Source organism: Mytilus trossulus, chromosome 11, assembly GCF_036588685.1.
Source record: "Mytilus trossulus isolate FHL-02 chromosome 11, PNRI_Mtr1.1.1.hap1, whole genome shotgun sequence".
Lineage (NCBI taxonomy): Eukaryota > Metazoa > Mollusca > Bivalvia > Mytilida > Mytilidae > Mytilus > Mytilus trossulus.
This window is the reverse complement of record NC_086383.1, coordinates 70665236-70684492: the sequence shown is the minus strand read 5'-3', so window position 1 is coordinate 70684492 and position 19257 is coordinate 70665236. Positions and strand designations below refer to the sequence as shown.

At 30.7% G+C, this 19257-nt stretch overlaps 1 protein-coding gene across 3 annotated transcripts in view; it reads left to right on the top strand.

The window, feature by feature from the left end:
• The window catches only part of LOC134691515 (uncharacterized protein C2orf50 homolog), a 45218-nt gene that overhangs the window by 23642 nt on the left and 2319 nt on the right, over window positions 1-19257 (top strand). For 2 of the 3 annotated variants that reach the window (XM_063552074.1, XM_063552073.1), the window contains exon 3: window positions 17552-17591. In XM_063552074.1, the coding sequence (XP_063408144.1) occupies window positions 17552-17591 (40 nt within the window). Of the gene's footprint in view, window positions 1-17551; window positions 17592-18238; window positions 18260-19257 lie in introns of all 3 variants that reach the window. The other variant, XM_063552064.1, reaches the window with a different exon arrangement.

Genomic DNA, 19257 nt, shown 5'->3' with positions numbered 1-19257 from the left:
AAAGATGGTTTATAAGAGCATCAAGATTATTCTTTACATGTTTTATGGGCTGTTTTCTGTTTGACAGTCCGTATTTTCATAGCTAGACCGGCCATCGGGCCAGAAATTAATGTACTGTTTACAAACACTCTTTTTCTACACGAAGTTTTTGACGCAATTTTACAAAAAAATGAGACGAAAGACATATGATTTTCATTGGATTTCCTGAATGATATATGTACACAGTATCAGAAAAGGTATTACTTCAAGCGATTGAAATTCTACTTTAGCCAAATTTTGGGGAAATATGAAACATCTTTCCCCCCCTTTTTGCAATATTTTATAACAAATAAATGCAGATTGTTGCCATGGTTACACCAAAAAGAAATGATATTTTACCATTTTATATACTGAAAATAAAATCTATGGAAGATTCTGATTACATACATATGCCGATATATGACACAAACAGTGAGCTTGATATTGCAAGAAAGCAATGAAAAGGGAATGGTAAAATTCATAAGGGCAAATTTTAGTATTTTTTCCTAACTGTTTATTGCTACCTTATGGCATACTTACCAAGCTCAGTATTGTATAATTTAAGACTTTTCATGCCACAAATCTATTGATATTTAGATTCAAAATCAACTTCTGAGTAAATTAAGTGTTTAACAATGACAATATGTGTCAATTTTATTGTTTACAGTCCTTAGCAACCAAAATTAGACATTTTGACACTAGGCTTATATTTGTACTCTATCGGCTTAACGCTTGCTTCTGATGGATTGGGCTGCATGTAGTAGCCCAAGTATTGAACGCGTTGGTTTTTTTCTTGCGAATATATCAAATTATTGTTTTTATCAAGATTTCATGTTACATTTTGGAATATATTAAATGTATAGTTAAATCAGATGTAAGAAATTGATTCCCTATCACCAAGTTTTTAATCAAGTCTTTGGTATGCCATAAGCATGAAGATTAACATTTTTATGCTTAAAATTGATAAATTTTGTACAATGTTGCATCATCAGAGGTCTTATTATGATATTCAACATTAAAAAACTGACAAAAGAGGTACAATTTTTTAAGATTTGGCTGAAAATTGAGGTAGAGACAAGATTTTACACTTTGACTTGGCACCTTTCTTAAAATCAGTTTTTGTCGCGTTTCAGTGTCAACTGCTAACCTTCATAAAATATTCATTACTCAACCAATTTTCAAAAATAAAAGGCCATTTTACTCGTTTTAGCTAGCAGAACTCAGAAAATAAGTTAAAAGGGAGAATTTGAAAAAAATATTTACTATTAAGGTAGCAATACACAGTTAGGAGTTTAGTTTCGCATTATGGCCCCTGTGGATTTTTCAAATAGGAAAGTTATTGTGTAATAAAATTCATTTTTAGACAGATGAGTGCTAATTTAGCCTTCAAAGATGGTTTATAAGAGCATCAAGATTATTCTTTACATGTTTTATGGGCTGTTTTCTGTTTGACAGTCCGTATTTTCATAGCTAGACCGGCCATCGGGCCAGAAATTAATGTACTGTTTACAAACACTCTTTTTCTACACGAAGTTTTTGACGCAATTTTACAAAAAAATGAGACGAAAGACATATGATTTTCATTGGATTTCCTGAATGATATATGTACACAGTATCAGAAAAGGTATTACTTCAAGCGATTGAAATTCTACTTTTAGCCAAATTTTGGGGAAATATGAAACATCTTTCCCCCCCTTTTTGCAATATTTTATAACAAATAAATGCAGATTGTTGCCATGGTTACACCAAAAAGAAATGATATTTTACCATTTTATATACTGAAAATAAAATCTATGGAAGATTCTGATTACATACATATGCCGATATATGACACAAACAGTGAGCTTGATATTGCAAGAAAGCAATGAAAAGGGAATGGTAAAATTCATAAGGGCAAATTTTAGTATTTTTTCCTAACTGTTTATTGCTACCTTATGGCATACTTACCAAGCTCAGTATTGTATAATTTAAGACTTTTCATGCCACAAATCTATTGATATTTAGATTCAAAATCAACTTCTGAGTAAATTAAGTGTTTAACAATGACAATATGTGTCAATTTTATTGTTTACAGTCCTTAGCAACCAAAATTAGACATTTTGACACTAGGCTTATATTTGTACTCTATCGGCTTAACGCTTGCTTCTGATGGATTGGGCTGCATGTAGTAGCCCAAGTATTGAACGCGTTGGTTTTTTTCTTGCGAATATATCAAATTATTGTTTTTATCAAGATTTCATGTTACATTTTGGAATATATTAAATGTATAGTTAAATCAGATGTAAGAAATTGATTCCCTATCACCAAGTTTTTAATCAAGTCTTTGGTATGCCATAAGCATGAAGATTAACATTTTTATGCTTAAAATTGATAAATTTTGTACAATGTTGCATCATCAGAGGTCTTATTATGATATTCAACATTAAAAAACTGACAAAAGAGGTACAATTTTTTAAGATTTGGCTGAAAATTGAGGTAGAGACAAGATTTTACACTTTGACTTGGCACCTTTCTTAAAATCAGTTTTTGTCGCGTTTCAGTGTCAACTGCTAACCTTCATAAAATATTCATTACTCAACCAATTTTCAAAAATAAAAGGCCATTTTACTCGTTTTAGCTAGCAGAACTCAGAAAATAAGTTAAAAGGGAGAATTTGAAAAAAATATTTACTATTAAGGTAGCAATACACAGTTAGGAGTTTAGTTTCGCATTATGGCCCCTGTGGATTTTTCAAATAGGAAAGTTATTGTGTAATAAAATTCATTTTTAGACAGATGAGTGCTAATTTAGCCTTCAAAGATGGTTTATAAGAGCATCAAGATTATTCTTTACATGTTTTATGGGCTGTTTTCTGTTTGACAGTCCGTATTTTCATAGCTAGACCGGCCATCGGGCCAGAAATTAATGTACTGTTTACAAACACTCTTTTTCTACACGAAGTTTTTGACGCAATTTTACAAAAAAATGAGACGAAAGACATATGATTTTCATTGGATTTCCTGAATGATATATGTACACAGTATCAGAAAAGGTATTACTTCAAGCGATTGAAATTCTACTTTTAGCCAAATTTTGGGGAAATATGAAACATCTTTCCCCCCCTTTTTGCAATATTTTATAACAAATAAATGCAGATTGTTGCCATGGTTACACCAAAAAGAAATGATATTTTACCATTTTATATACTGAAAATAAAATCTATGGAAGATTCTGATTACATACATATGCCGATATATGACACAAACAGTGAGCTTGATATTGCAAGAAAGCAATGAAAAGGGAATGGTAAAATTCATAAGGGCAAATTTTAGTATTTTTTCCTAACTGTTTATTGCTACCTTATGGCATACTTACCAAGCTCAGTATTGTATAATTTAAGACTTTTCATGCCACAAATCTATTGATATTTAGATTCAAAATCAACTTCTGAGTAAATTAAGTGTTTAACAATGACAATATGTGTCAATTTTATTGTTTACAGTCCTTAGCAACCAAAATTAGACATTTTGACACTAGGCTTATATTTGTACTCTATCGGCTTAACGCTTGCTTCTGATGGATTGGGCTGCATGTAGTAGCCCAAGTATTGAACGCGTTGGTTTTTTTCTTGCGAATATATCAAATTATTGTTTTTATCAAGATTTCATGTTACATTTTGGAATATATTAAATGTATAGTTAAATCAGATGTAAGAAATTGATTCCCTATCACCAAGTTTTTTAATCAAGTCTTTGGTATGCCATAAGCATGAAGATTAACATTTTTATGCTTAAAATTGATAAATTTTGTACAATGTTGCATCATCAGAGGTCTTATTATGATATTCAACATTAAAAAACTGACAAAAGAGGTACAATTTTTTAAGATTTGGCTGAAAATTGAGGTAGAGACAAGATTTTACACTTTGACTTGGCACCTTTCTTAAAATCAGTTTTTGTCGCGTTTCAGTGTCAACTGCTAACCTTCATAAAATATTCATTACTCAACCAATTTTCAAAAATAAAAGGCCATTTTACTCGTTTTAGCTAGCAGAACTCAGAAAATAAGTTAAAAGGGAGAATTTGAAAAAAATATTTACTATTAAGGTAGCAATACACAGTTAGGAGTTTAGTTTCGCATTATGGCCCCTGTGGATTTTTCAAATAGGAAAGTTATTGTGTAATAAAATTCATTTTTAGACAGATGAGTGCTAATTTAGCCTTCAAAGATGGTTTATAAGAGCATCAAGATTATTCTTTACATGTTTTATGGGCTGTTTTCTGTTTGACAGTCCGTATTTTCATAGCTAGACCGGCCATCGGGCCAGAAATTAATGTACTGTTTACAAACACTCTTTTTCTACACGAAGTTTTTGACGCAATTTTACAAAAAAATGAGACGAAAGACATATGATTTTCATTGGATTTCCTGAATGATATATGTACACAGTATCAGAAAAGGTATTACTTCAAGCGATTGAAATTCTACTTTTAGCCAAATTTTGGGGAAATATGAAACATCTTTCCCCCCCTTTTTGCAATATTTTATAACAAATAAATGCAGATTGTTGCCATGGTTACACCAAAAAGAAATGATATTTTACCATTTTATATACTGAAAATAAAATCTATGGAAGATTCTGATTACATACATATGCCGATATATGACACAAACAGTGAGCTTGATATTGCAAGAAAGCAATGAAAAGGGAATGGTAAAATTCATAAGGGCAAATTTTAGTATTTTTTCCTAACTGTTTATTGCTACCTTATGGCATACTTACCAAGCTCAGTATTGTATAATTTAAGACTTTTCATGCCACAAATCTATTGATATTTAGATTCAAAATCAACTTCTGAGTAAATTAAGTGTTTAACAATGACAATATGTGTCAATTTTATTGTTTACAGTCCTTAGCAACCAAAATTAGACATTTTGACACTAGGCTTATATTTGTACTCTATCGGCTTAACGCTTGCTTCTGATGGATTGGGCTGCATGTAGTAGCCCAAGTATTGAACGCGTTGGTTTTTTTCTTGCGAATATATCAAATTATTGTTTTTATCAAGATTTCATGTTACATTTTGGAATATATTAAATGTATAGTTAAATCAGATGTAAGAAATTGATTCCCTATCACCAAGTTTTTTAATCAAGTCTTTGGTATGCCATAAGCATGAAGATTAACATTTTTATGCTTAAAATTGATAAATTTTGTACAATGTTGCATCATCAGAGGTCTTATTATGATATTCAACATTAAAAAACTGACAAAAGAGGTACAATTTTTTAAGATTTGGCTGAAAATTGAGGTAGAGACAAGATTTTACACTTTGACTTGGCACCTTTCTTAAAATCAGTTTTTGTCGCGTTTCAGTGTCAACTGCTAACCTTCATAAAATATTCATTACTCAACCAATTTTCAAAAATAAAAGGCCATTTTACTCGTTTTAGCTAGCAGAACTCAGAAAATAAGTTAAAAGGGAGAATTTGAAAAAAATATTTACTATTAAGGTAGCAATACACAGTTAGGAGTTTAGTTTCGCATTATGGCCCCTGTGGATTTTTCAAATAGGAAAGTTATTGTGTAATAAAATTCATTTTTAGACAGATGAGTGCTAATTTAGCCTTCAAAGATGGTTTATAAGAGCATCAAGATTATTCTTTACATGTTTTATGGGCTGTTTTCTGTTTGACAGTCCGTATTTTCATAGCTAGACCGGCCATCGGGCCAGAAATTAATGTACTGTTTACAAACACTCTTTTTCTACACGAAGTTTTTGACGCAATTTTACAAAAAAATGAGACGAAAGACATATGATTTTCATTGGATTTCCTGAATGATATATGTACACAGTATCAGAAAAGGTATTACTTCAAGCGATTGAAATTCTACTTTTAGCCAAATTTTGGGGAAATATGAAACATCTTTCCCCCCCTTTTTGCAATATTTTATAACAAATAAATGCAGATTGTTGCCATGGTTACACCAAAAAGAAATGATATTTTACCATTTTATATACTGAAAATAAAATCTATGGAAGATTCTGATTACATACATATGCCGATATATGACACAAACAGTGAGCTTGATATTGCAAGAAAGCAATGAAAAGGGAATGGTAAAATTCATAAGGGCAAATTTTAGTATTTTTTCCTAACTGTTTATTGCTACCTTATGGCATACTTACCAAGCTCAGTATTGTATAATTTAAGACTTTTCATGCCACAAATCTATTGATATTTAGATTCAAAATCAACTTCTGAGTAAATTAAGTGTTTAACAATGACAATATGTGTCAATTTTATTGTTTACAGTCCTTAGCAACCAAAATTAGACATTTTGACACTAGGCTTATATTTGTACTCTATCGGCTTAACGCTTGCTTCTGATGGATTGGGCTGCATGTAGTAGCCCAAGTATTGAACGCGTTGGTTTTTTTCTTGCGAATATATCAAATTATTGTTTTTATCAAGATTTCATGTTACATTTTGGAATATATTAAATGTATAGTTAAATCAGATGTAAGAAATTGATTCCCTATCACCAAGTTTTTTAATCAAGTCTTTGGTATGCCATAAGCATGAAGATTAACATTTTTATGCTTAAAATTGATAAATTTTGTACAATGTTGCATCATCAGAGGTCTTATTATGATATTCAACATTAAAAAACTGACAAAAGAGGTACAATTTTTTAAGATTTGGCTGAAAATTGAGGTAGAGACAAGATTTTACACTTTGACTTGGCACCTTTCTTAAAATCAGTTTTTGTCGCGTTTCAGTGTCAACTGCTAACCTTCATAAAATATTCATTACTCAACCAATTTTCAAAAATAAAAGGCCATTTTACTCGTTTTAGCTAGCAGAACTCAGAAAATAAGTTAAAAGGGAGAATTTGAAAAAAATATTTACTATTAAGGTAGCAATACACAGTTAGGAGTTTAGTTTCGCATTATGGCCCCTGTGGATTTTTCAAATAGGAAAGTTATTGTGTAATAAAATTCATTTTTAGACAGATGAGTGCTAATTTAGCCTTCAAAGATGGTTTATAAGAGCATCAAGATTATTCTTTACATGTTTTATGGGCTGTTTTCTGTTTGACAGTCCGTATTTTCATAGCTAGACCGGCCATCGGGCCAGAAATTAATGTACTGTTTACAAACACTCTTTTTCTACACGAAGTTTTTGACGCAATTTTACAAAAAAATGAGACGAAAGACATATGATTTTCATTGGATTTCCTGAATGATATATGTACACAGTATCAGAAAAGGTATTACTTCAAGCGATTGAAATTCTACTTTTAGCCAAATTTTGGGGAAATATGAAACATCTTTCCCCCCCTTTTTGCAATATTTTATAACAAATAAATGCAGATTGTTGCCATGGTTACACCAAAAAGAAATGATATTTTACCATTTTATATACTGAAAATAAAATCTATGGAAGATTCTGATTACATACATATGCCGATATATGACACAAACAGTGAGCTTGATATTGCAAGAAAGCAATGAAAAGGGAATGGTAAAATTCATAAGGGCAAATTTTAGTATTTTTTCCTAACTGTTTATTGCTACCTTATGGCATACTTACCAAGCTCAGTATTGTATAATTTAAGACTTTTCATGCCACAAATCTATTGATATTTAGATTCAAAATCAACTTCTGAGTAAATTAAGTGTTTAACAATGACAATATGTGTCAATTTTATTGTTTACAGTCCTTAGCAACCAAAATTAGACATTTTGACACTAGGCTTATATTTGTACTCTATCGGCTTAACGCTTGCTTCTGATGGATTGGGCTGCATGTAGTAGCCCAAGTATTGAACGCGTTGGTTTTTTTCTTGCGAATATATCAAATTATTGTTTTTATCAAGATTTCATGTTACATTTTGGAATATATTAAATGTATAGTTAAATCAGATGTAAGAAATTGATTCCCTATCACCAAGTTTTTTAATCAAGTCTTTGGTATGCCATAAGCATGAAGATTAACATTTTTATGCTTAAAATTGATAAATTTTGTACAATGTTGCATCATCAGAGGTCTTATTATGATATTCAACATTAAAAAACTGACAAAAGAGGTACAATTTTTTAAGATTTGGCTGAAAATTGAGGTAGAGACAAGATTTTACACTTTGACTTGGCACCTTTCTTAAAATCAGTTTTTGTCGCGTTTCAGTGTCAACTGCTAACCTTCATAAAATATTCATTACTCAACCAATTTTCAAAAATAAAAGGCCATTTTACTCGTTTTAGCTAGCAGAACTCAGAAAATAAGTTAAAAGGGAGAATTTGAAAAAAATATTTACTATTAAGGTAGCAATACACAGTTAGGAGTTTAGTTTCGCATTATGGCCCCTGTGGATTTTTCAAATAGGAAAGTTATTGTGTAATAAAATTCATTTTTAGACAGATGAGTGCTAATTTAGCCTTCAAAGATGGTTTATAAGAGCATCAAGATTATTCTTTACATGTTTTATGGGCTGTTTTCTGTTTGACAGTCCGTATTTTCATAGCTAGACCGGCCATCGGGCCAGAAATTAATGTACTGTTTACAAACACTCTTTTTCTACACGAAGTTTTTGACGCAATTTTACAAAAAAATGAGACGAAAGACATATGATTTTCATTGGATTTCCTGAATGATATATGTACACAGTATCAGAAAAGGTATTACTTCAAGCGATTGAAATTCTACTTTTAGCCAAATTTTGGGGAAATATGAAACATCTTTCCCCCCCTTTTTGCAATATTTTATAACAAATAAATGCAGATTGTTGCCATGGTTACACCAAAAAGAAATGATATTTTACCATTTTATATACTGAAAATAAAATCTATGGAAGATTCTGATTACATACATATGCCGATATATGACACAAACAGTGAGCTTGATATTGCAAGAAAGCAATGAAAAGGGAATGGTAAAATTCATAAGGGCAAATTTTAGTATTTTTTCCTAACTGTTTATTGCTACCTTATGGCATACTTACCAAGCTCAGTATTGTATAATTTAAGACTTTTCATGCCACAAATCTATTGATATTTAGATTCAAAATCAACTTCTGAGTAAATTAAGTGTTTAACAATGACAATATGTGTCAATTTTATTGTTTACAGTCCTTAGCAACCAAAATTAGACATTTTGACACTAGGCTTATATTTGTACTCTATCGGCTTAACGCTTGCTTCTGATGGATTGGGCTGCATGTAGTAGCCCAAGTATTGAACGCGTTGGTTTTTTTCTTGCGAATATATCAAATTATTGTTTTTATCAAGATTTCATGTTACATTTTGGAATATATTAAATGTATAGTTAAATCAGATGTAAGAAATTGATTCCCTATCACCAAGTTTTTTAATCAAGTCTTTGGTATGCCATAAGCATGAAGATTAACATTTTTATGCTTAAAATTGATAAATTTTGTACAATGTTGCATCATCAGAGGTCTTATTATGATATTCAACATTAAAAAACTGACAAAAGAGGTACAATTTTTTAAGATTTGGCTGAAAATTGAGGTAGAGACAAGATTTTACACTTTGACTTGGCACCTTTCTTAAAATCAGTTTTTGTCGCGTTTCAGTGTCAACTGCTAACCTTCATAAAATATTCATTACTCAACCAATTTTCAAAAATAAAAGGCCATTTTACTCGTTTTAGCTAGCAGAACTCAGAAAATAAGTTAAAAGGGAGAATTTGAAAAAAATATTTACTATTAAGGTAGCAATACACAGTTAGGAGTTTAGTTTCGCATTATGGCCCCTGTGGATTTTTCAAATAGGAAAGTTATTGTGTAATAAAATTCATTTTTAGACAGATGAGTGCTAATTTAGCCTTCAAAGATGGTTTATAAGAGCATCAAGATTATTCTTTACATGTTTTATGGGCTGTTTTCTGTTTGACAGTCCGTATTTTCATAGCTAGACCGGCCATCGGGCCAGAAATTAATGTACTGTTTACAAACACTCTTTTTCTACACGAAGTTTTTGACGCAATTTTACAAAAAAATGAGACGAAAGACATATGATTTTCATTGGATTTCCTGAATGATATATGTACACAGTATCAGAAAAGGTATTACTTCAAGCGATTGAAATTCTACTTTTAGCCAAATTTTGGGGAAATATGAAACATCTTTCCCCCCCTTTTTGCAATATTTTATAACAAATAAATGCAGATTGTTGCCATGGTTACACCAAAAAGAAATGATATTTTACCATTTTATATACTGAAAATAAAATCTATGGAAGATTCTGATTACATACATATGCCGATATATGACACAAACAGTGAGCTTGATATTGCAAGAAAGCAATGAAAAGGGAATGGTAAAATTCATAAGGGCAAATTTTAGTATTTTTTCCTAACTGTTTATTGCTACCTTATGGCATACTTACCAAGCTCAGTATTGTATAATTTAAGACTTTTCATGCCACAAATCTATTGATATTTAGATTCAAAATCAACTTCTGAGTAAATTAAGTGTTTAACAATGACAATATGTGTCAATTTTATTGTTTACAGTCCTTAGCAACCAAAATTAGACATTTTGACACTAGGCTTATATTTGTACTCTATCGGCTTAACGCTTGCTTCTGATGGATTGGGCTGCATGTAGTAGCCCAAGTATTGAACGCGTTGGTTTTTTTCTTGCGAATATATCAAATTATTGTTTTTATCAAGATTTCATGTTACATTTTGGAATATATTAAATGTATAGTTAAATCAGATGTAAGAAATTGATTCCCTATCACCAAGTTTTTTAATCAAGTCTTTGGTATGCCATAAGCATGAAGATTAACATTTTTATGCTTAAAATTGATAAATTTTGTACAATGTTGCATCATCAGAGGTCTTATTATGATATTCAACATTAAAAAACTGACAAAAGAGGTACAATTTTTTAAGATTTGGCTGAAAATTGAGGTAGAGACAAGATTTTACACTTTGACTTGGCACCTTTCTTAAAATCAGTTTTTGTCGCGTTTCAGTGTCAACTGCTAACCTTCATAAAATATTCATTACTCAACCAATTTTCAAAAATAAAAGGCCATTTTACTCGTTTTAGCTAGCAGAACTCAGAAAATAAGTTAAAAGGGAGAATTTGAAAAAAATATTTACTATTAAGGTAGCAATACACAGTTAGGAGTTTAGTTTCGCATTATGGCCCCTGTGGATTTTTCAAATAGGAAAGTTATTGTGTAATAAAATTCATTTTTAGACAGATGAGTGCTAATTTAGCCTTCAAAGATGGTTTATAAGAGCATCAAGATTATTCTTTACATGTTTTATGGGCTGTTTTCTGTTTGACAGTCCGTATTTTCATAGCTAGACCGGCCATCGGGCCAGAAATTAATGTACTGTTTACAAACACTCTTTTTCTACACGAAGTTTTTGACGCAATTTTACAAAAAAATGAGACGAAAGACATATGATTTTCATTGGATTTCCTGAATGATATATGTACACAGTATCAGAAAAGGTATTACTTCAAGCGATTGAAATTCTACTTTTAGCCAAATTTTGGGGAAATATGAAACATCTTTCCCCCCCTTTTTGCAATATTTTATAACAAATAAATGCAGATTGTTGCCATGGTTACACCAAAAAGAAATGATATTTTACCATTTTATATACTGAAAATAAAATCTATGGAAGATTCTGATTACATACATATGCCGATATATGACACAAACAGTGAGCTTGATATTGCAAGAAAGCAATGAAAAGGGAATGGTAAAATTCATAAGGGCAAATTTTAGTATTTTTTCCTAACTGTTTATTGCTACCTTATGGCATACTTACCAAGCTCAGTATTGTATAATTTAAGACTTTTCATGCCACAAATCTATTGATATTTAGATTCAAAATCAACTTCTGAGTAAATTAAGTGTTTAACAATGACAATATGTGTCAATTTTATTGTTTACAGTCCTTAGCAACCAAAATTAGACATTTTGACACTAGGCTTATATTTGTACTCTATCGGCTTAACGCTTGCTTCTGATGGATTGGGCTGCATGTAGTAGCCCAAGTATTGAACGCGTTGGTTTTTTTCTTGCGAATATATCAAATTATTGTTTTTATCAAGATTTCATGTTACATTTTGGAATATATTAAATGTATAGTTAAATCAGATGTAAGAAATTGATTCCCTATCACCAAGTTTTTTAATCAAGTCTTTGGTATGCCATAAGCATGAAGATTAACATTTTTATGCTTAAAATTGATAAATTTTGTACAATGTTGCATCATCAGAGGTCTTATTATGATATTCAACATTAAAAAACTGACAAAAGAGGTACAATTTTTTAAGATTTGGCTGAAAATTGAGGTAGAGACAAGATTTTACACTTTGACTTGGCACCTTTCTTAAAATCAGTTTTTGTCGCGTTTCAGTGTCAACTGCTAACCTTCATAAAATATTCATTACTCAACCAATTTTCAAAAATAAAAGGCCATTTTACTCGTTTTAGCTAGCAGAACTCAGAAAATAAGTTAAAAGGGAGAATTTGAAAAAAATATTTACTATTAAGGTAGCAATACACAGTTAGGAGTTTAGTTTCGCATTATGGCCCCTGTGGATTTTTCAAATAGGAAAGTTATTGTGTAATAAAATTCATTTTTAGACAGATGAGTGCTAATTTAGCCTTCAAAGATGGTTTATAAGAGCATCAAGATTATTCTTTACATGTTTTATGGGCTGTTTTCTGTTTGACAGTCCGTATTTTCATAGCTAGACCGGCCATCGGGCCAGAAATTAATGTACTGTTTACAAACACTCTTTTTCTACACGAAGTTTTTGACGCAATTTTACAAAAAAATGAGACGAAAGACATATGATTTTCATTGGATTTCCTGAATGATATATGTACACAGTATCAGAAAAGGTATTACTTCAAGCGATTGAAATTCTACTTTTAGCCAAATTTTGGGGAAATATGAAACATCTTTCCCCCCCTTTTTGCAATATTTTATAACAAATAAATGCAGATTGTTGCCATGGTTACACCAAAAAGAAATGATATTTTACCATTTTATATACTGAAAATAAAATCTATGGAAGATTCTGATTACATACATATGCCGATATATGACACAAACAGTGAGCTTGATATTGCAAGAAAGCAATGAAAAGGGAATGGTAAAATTCATAAGGGCAAATTTTAGTATTTTTTCCTAACTGTTTATTGCTACCTTATGGCATACTTACCAAGCTCAGTATTGTATAATTTAAGACTTTTCATGCCACAAATCTATTGATATTTAGATTCAAAATCAACTTCTGAGTAAATTAAGTGTTTAACAATGACAATATGTGTCAATTTTATTGTTTACAGTCCTTAGCAACCAAAATTAGACATTTTGACACTAGGCTTATATTTGTACTCTATCGGCTTAACGCTTGCTTCTGATGGATTGGGCTGCATGTAGTAGCCCAAGTATTGAACGCGTTGGTTTTTTTCTTGCGAATATATCAAATTATTGTTTTTATCAAGATTTCATGTTACATTTTGGAATATATTAAATGTATAGTTAAATCAGATGTAAGAAATTGATTCCCTATCACCAAGTTTTTTAATCAAGTCTTTGGTATGCCATAAGCATGAAGATTAACATTTTTATGCTTAAAATTGATAAATTTTGTACAATGTTGCATCATCAGAGGTCTTATTATGATATTCAACATTAAAAAACTGACAAAAGAGGTACAATTTTTTAAGATTTGGCTGAAAATTGAGGTAGAGACAAGATTTTACACTTTGACTTGGCACCTTTCTTAAAATCAGTTTTTGTCGCGTTTCAGTGTCAACTGCTAACCTTCATAAAATATTCATTACTCAACCAATTTTCAAAAATAAAAGGCCATTTTACTCGTTTTAGCTAGCAGAACTCAGAAAATAAGTTAAAAGGGAGAATTTGAAAAAAAAAATTTACTATTAAGGTAGCAATACACAGTTAGGAGTTTAGTTTCGCATTATGGCCCCTGTGGATTTTTCAAATAGGAAAGTTATTGTGTAATAAAATTCATTTTTAGACAGATGAGTGCTAATTTAGCCTTCAAAGATGGTTTATAAGAGCATCAAGATTATTCTTTACATGTTTTATGGGCTGTTTTCTGTTTGACAGTCCGTATTTTCATAGCTAGACCGGCCATCGGGCCAGAAATTAATGTACTGTTTACAAACACTCTTTTTCTACACGAAGTTTTTGACGCAATTTTACAAAAAAATGAGACGAAAGACATATGATTTTCATTGGATTTCCTGAATGATATATGTACACAGTATCAGAAAAGGTATTACTTCAAGCGATTGAAATTCTACTTTTAGCCAAATTTTGGGGAAATATGAAACATCTTTCCCCCCCTTTTTGCAATATTTTATAACAAATAAATGCAGATTGTTGCCATGGTTACACCAAAAAGAAATGATATTTTACCATTTTATATACTGAAAATAAAATCTATGGAAGATTCTGATTACATACATATGCCGATATATGACACAAACAGTGAGCTTGATATTGCAAGAAAGCAATGAAAAGGGAATGGTAAAATTCATAAGGGCAAATTTTAGTATTTTTTCCTAACTGTTTATTGCTACCTTATGGCATACTTACCAAGCTCAGTATTGTATAATTTAAGACTTTTCATGCCACAAATCTATTGATATTTAGATTCAAAATCAACTTCTGAGTAAATTAAGTGTTTAACAATGACAATATGTGTCAATTTTATTGTTTACAGTCCTTAGCAACCAAAATTAGACATTTTGACACTAGGCTTATATTTGTACTCTATCGGCTTAACGCTTGCTTCTGATGGATTGGGCTGCATGTAGTAGCCCAAGTATTGAACGCGTTGGTTTTTTTCTTGCGAATATATCAAATTATTGTTTTTATCAAGATTTCATGTTACATTTTGGAATATATTAAATGTATAGTTAAATCAGATGTAAGAAATTGATTCCCTATCACCAAGTTTTTTAATCAAGTCTTTGGTATGCCATAAGCATGAAGATTAACATTTTTATGCTTAAAATTGATAAATTTTGTACAATGTTGCATCATCAGAGGTCTTATTATGATATTCAACATTAAAAAACTGACAAAAGAGGTACAATTTTTTAAGATTTGGCTGAAAATTGAGGTAGAGACAAGATTTTACACTTTGACTTGGCACCTTTCTTAAAATCAGTTTTTGTCGCGTTTCAGTGTCAACTGCTAACCTTCATAAAATATTCATTACTCAACCAATTTTCAAAAATAAAAGGCCATTTTACTCGTTTTAGCTAGCAGAACTCAGAAAATAAGTTAAAAGGGAGAATTTGAAAAAAATATTTACTATTAAGGTAGCAATACACAGTTAGGAGTTTAGTTTCGCATTATGGCCCCTGTGGATTTTTCAAATAGGAAAGTTATTGTGTAATAAAATTCATTTTTAGACAGATGAGTGCTAATTTAGCCTTCAAAGATGGTTTATAAGAGCATCAAGATTATTCTTTACATGTTTTATGGGCTGTTTTCTGTTTGACAGTCCGTATTTTCATAGCTAGACCGGCCATCGGGCCAGAAATTAATGTACTGTTTACAAACACTCTTTTTCTACACGAAGTTTTTGACGCAATTTTACAAAAAAATGAGACGAAAGACATATGATTTTCATTGGATTTCCTGAATGATATATGTACACAGTATCAGAAAAGGTATTACTTCAAGCGATTGAAATTCTACTTTTAGCCAAATTTTGGGGAAATATGAAACATCTTTCCCCCCCTTTTTGCAATATTTTATAACAAATAAATGCAGATTGTTGCCATGGTTACACCAAAAAGAAATGATATTTTACCATTTTATATACTGAAAATAAAATCTATGGAAGATTCTGATTACATACATATGCCGATATATGACACAAACAGTGAGCTTGATATTGCAAGAAAGCAATGAAAAGGGAATGGTAAAATTCATAAGGGCAAATTTTAGTATTTTTTCCTAACTGTTTATTGCTACCTTATGGCATACTTACCAAGCTCAGTATTGTATAATTTAAGACTTTTCATGCCACAAATCTATTGATATTTAGATTCAAAATCAACTTCTGAGTAAATTAAGTGTTTAACAATGACAATATGTGTCAATTTTATTGTTTACAGTCCTTAGCAACCAAAATTAGACATTTTGACACTAGGCTTATATTTGTACTCTATCGGCTTAACGCTTGCTTCTGATGGATTGGGCTGCATGTAGTAGCCCAAGTATTGAACGCGTTGGTTTTTTTCTTGCGAATATATCAAATTATTGTTTTTATCAAGATTTCATGTTACATTTTGGAATATATTAAATGTATAGTTAAATCAGATGTAAGAAATTGATTCCCTATCACCAAGTTTTTTAATCAAGTCTTTGGTATGCCATAAGCATGAAGATTAACATTTTTATGCTTAAAATTGATAAATTTTGTACAATGTTGCATCATCAGAGGTCTTATTATGATATTCAACATTAAAAAACTGACAAAAGAGGTACAATTTTTTAAGATTTGGCTGAAAATTGAGGTAGAGACAAGATTTTACACTTTGACTTGGCACCTTTCTTAAAATCAGTTTTTGTCGCGTTTCAGTGTCAACTGCTAACCTTCATAAAATATTCATTACTCAACCAATTTTCAAAAATAAAAGGCCATTTTACTCGTTTTAGCTAGCAGAACTCAGAAAATAAGTTAAAAGGGAGAATTTGAAAAAAATATTTACTATTAAGGTAGCAATACACAGTTAGGAGTTTAGTTTCGCATTATGGCCCCTGTGGATTTTTCAAATAGGAAAGTTATTGTGTAATAAAATTCATTTTTAGACAGATGAGTGCTAATTTAGCCTTCAAAGATGGTTTATAAGAGCATCAAGATTATTCTTTACATGTTTTATGGGCTGTTTTCTGTTTGACAGTCCGTATTTTCATAGCTAGACCGGCCATCGGGCCAGAAATTAATGTACTGTTTACAAACACTCTTTTTCTACACGAAGTTTTTGACGCAATTTTACAAAAAAATGAGACGAAAGACATATGATTTTCATTGGATTTCCTGAATGATATATGTACACAGTATCAGAAAAGGTATTACTTCAAGCGATTGAAATTCTACTTTTAGCCAAATTTTGGGGAAATATGAAACATCTTTCCCCCCCTTTTTGCAATATTTTATAACAAATAAATGCAGATTGTTGCCATGGTTACACCAAAAAGAAATGATATTTTACCATTTTATATACTGAAAATAAAATCTATGGAAGATTCTGATTACATACATATGCCGATATATGACACAAACAGTGAGCTTGATATTGCAAGAAAGCAATGAAAAGGGAATGGTAAAATTCATAAGGGCAAATTTTAGTATTTTTTCCTAACTGTTTATTGCTACCTAAAATGTGATATGATTGGTCTTCAGAACAAGTCTGGATTACACAGGTTTCCGCTTTATTCAGGGTTCGGTTTAATAAGGTTTCACTGTATTATTTTTTCTTTACATTTACAGGTCAAGTGACTGGGGTTTCTTAACAGATTTTGATTCGAAGGTAAACATATATTTAACATTATTTCGTTTCATTTTATCCCTAAATGTTTCTAGGAGAAGCTGATCAATGCTTTAATAGTATTCTTTATTTCTATAAATCTGTATATTCATTTATAATTATAAACCTATGTAATATGCACAGTTCATTGTCTTGCCCAGTGAGTAAATAAAGAGGAGACTCTAAAAAAAGTTTGATCTTGAAGAAATATTTACCACAGGACGGTTAACAACTGTACACAAATGTTTCAATATATAAACAATAGTATAATTGGATCAAATCTGGTTTTAAAGCTAGCTGAACCTCTCACTTTTATGACAGTAGCATCAAAATCCATTAGTATAAATGACAAAAATAGGAGTTCAGCAGTCAGCATTATGCTATAGTCTTAATCACTGTAGAAAGAAACTAATATGTAACAAAGAAGCCGCGACAAAATGGCATTTAGACAAAGCATATTAGCAAAAATTAAACACAAAAAAATTAACCATAGTACAATGACACAGTGGCGGGATGTATAAGTACAGAGCACGTCTTATGTATACATGAAACTGATACCATATAGACAAAGCACATTAGTAAAAAAGAAAGACAAGGATACGAAAGGGAGACAACCCTTATTATTACTAATTTGATTACATTTTATACAGGGTGATGGTGGCATTACAATGGTAAATTATATGTTCACTTTAATTCTAATCACAGAAGGAATTTATATCTAACAAGTTTTACAAGACTTTTCATGCAGAGTTTGTTTTGTGTTTTTTAAAAGACTAATACATGTCCGAATATAATTTTTTTCAAAGATATGTTTTTGTGCAGTTTTGTTTGGAGTGAGATAACAAAAATATTGTTTGCATTTTTCCGATTTTGATGATTGATCAATATAATTCTTGCTATTTTGTGCATTTTTCCTTTGTTTTGTTTTTTTGTGATAATTTTTTATATCATGCTTCTCGCTTGAGATGGAAAATTATCGCTAGAAACTCAGAAGGCACGTGACGTTGCTATTAAAATTGACAACGTCAGTCATAGTTAAAAAAAAAAAGAAGCGATAAACAGATTATCATTGGTCACCTCAACTCGATTGCTTTTCTCGCTTTCGCCGTACCGGCTCATTGAGATGATCAACGGTAATCTATAATTATATGGGACCAAAGGTACATATAAGGGGTGTTCAAATATGTGCATAAAAGGCTCACAAGTACCGACTCAAGATTTGAGGTCGTGTTGATGCATGACTCATATTTTTTTAATTTCTGAAATACGATATGTTTCTCCATTTTTTAAGGAGAGCATCCATCCCTCTGAATCAGCCATAGCTTGTTTTAAGGTGGATTGAGAATAACTATTTACATTAAAATAAAAGCAATGATTATTTGGTTACGTATAAATTAGGAAGGGAGCATAACACAAATTATATTGATTTGAATTATCATATGCAGGTGTGCAGTATTTAGAATGTTAACGTTTCTGATCATAATTGGAAGCCCAATTTAATAAACAAATTGACATTTTTGGATCATCAAATGGTCAAATTCCAATCATAAAATAATTTATAAAAACTTAATTTCACAGTACAGGAATTGTCCAGAATCCTAGGGAAATCATTAGTTCTAAAATTTCAGAATTGTTTATTTGACATTGACTATGAATGATTATGTGAAAA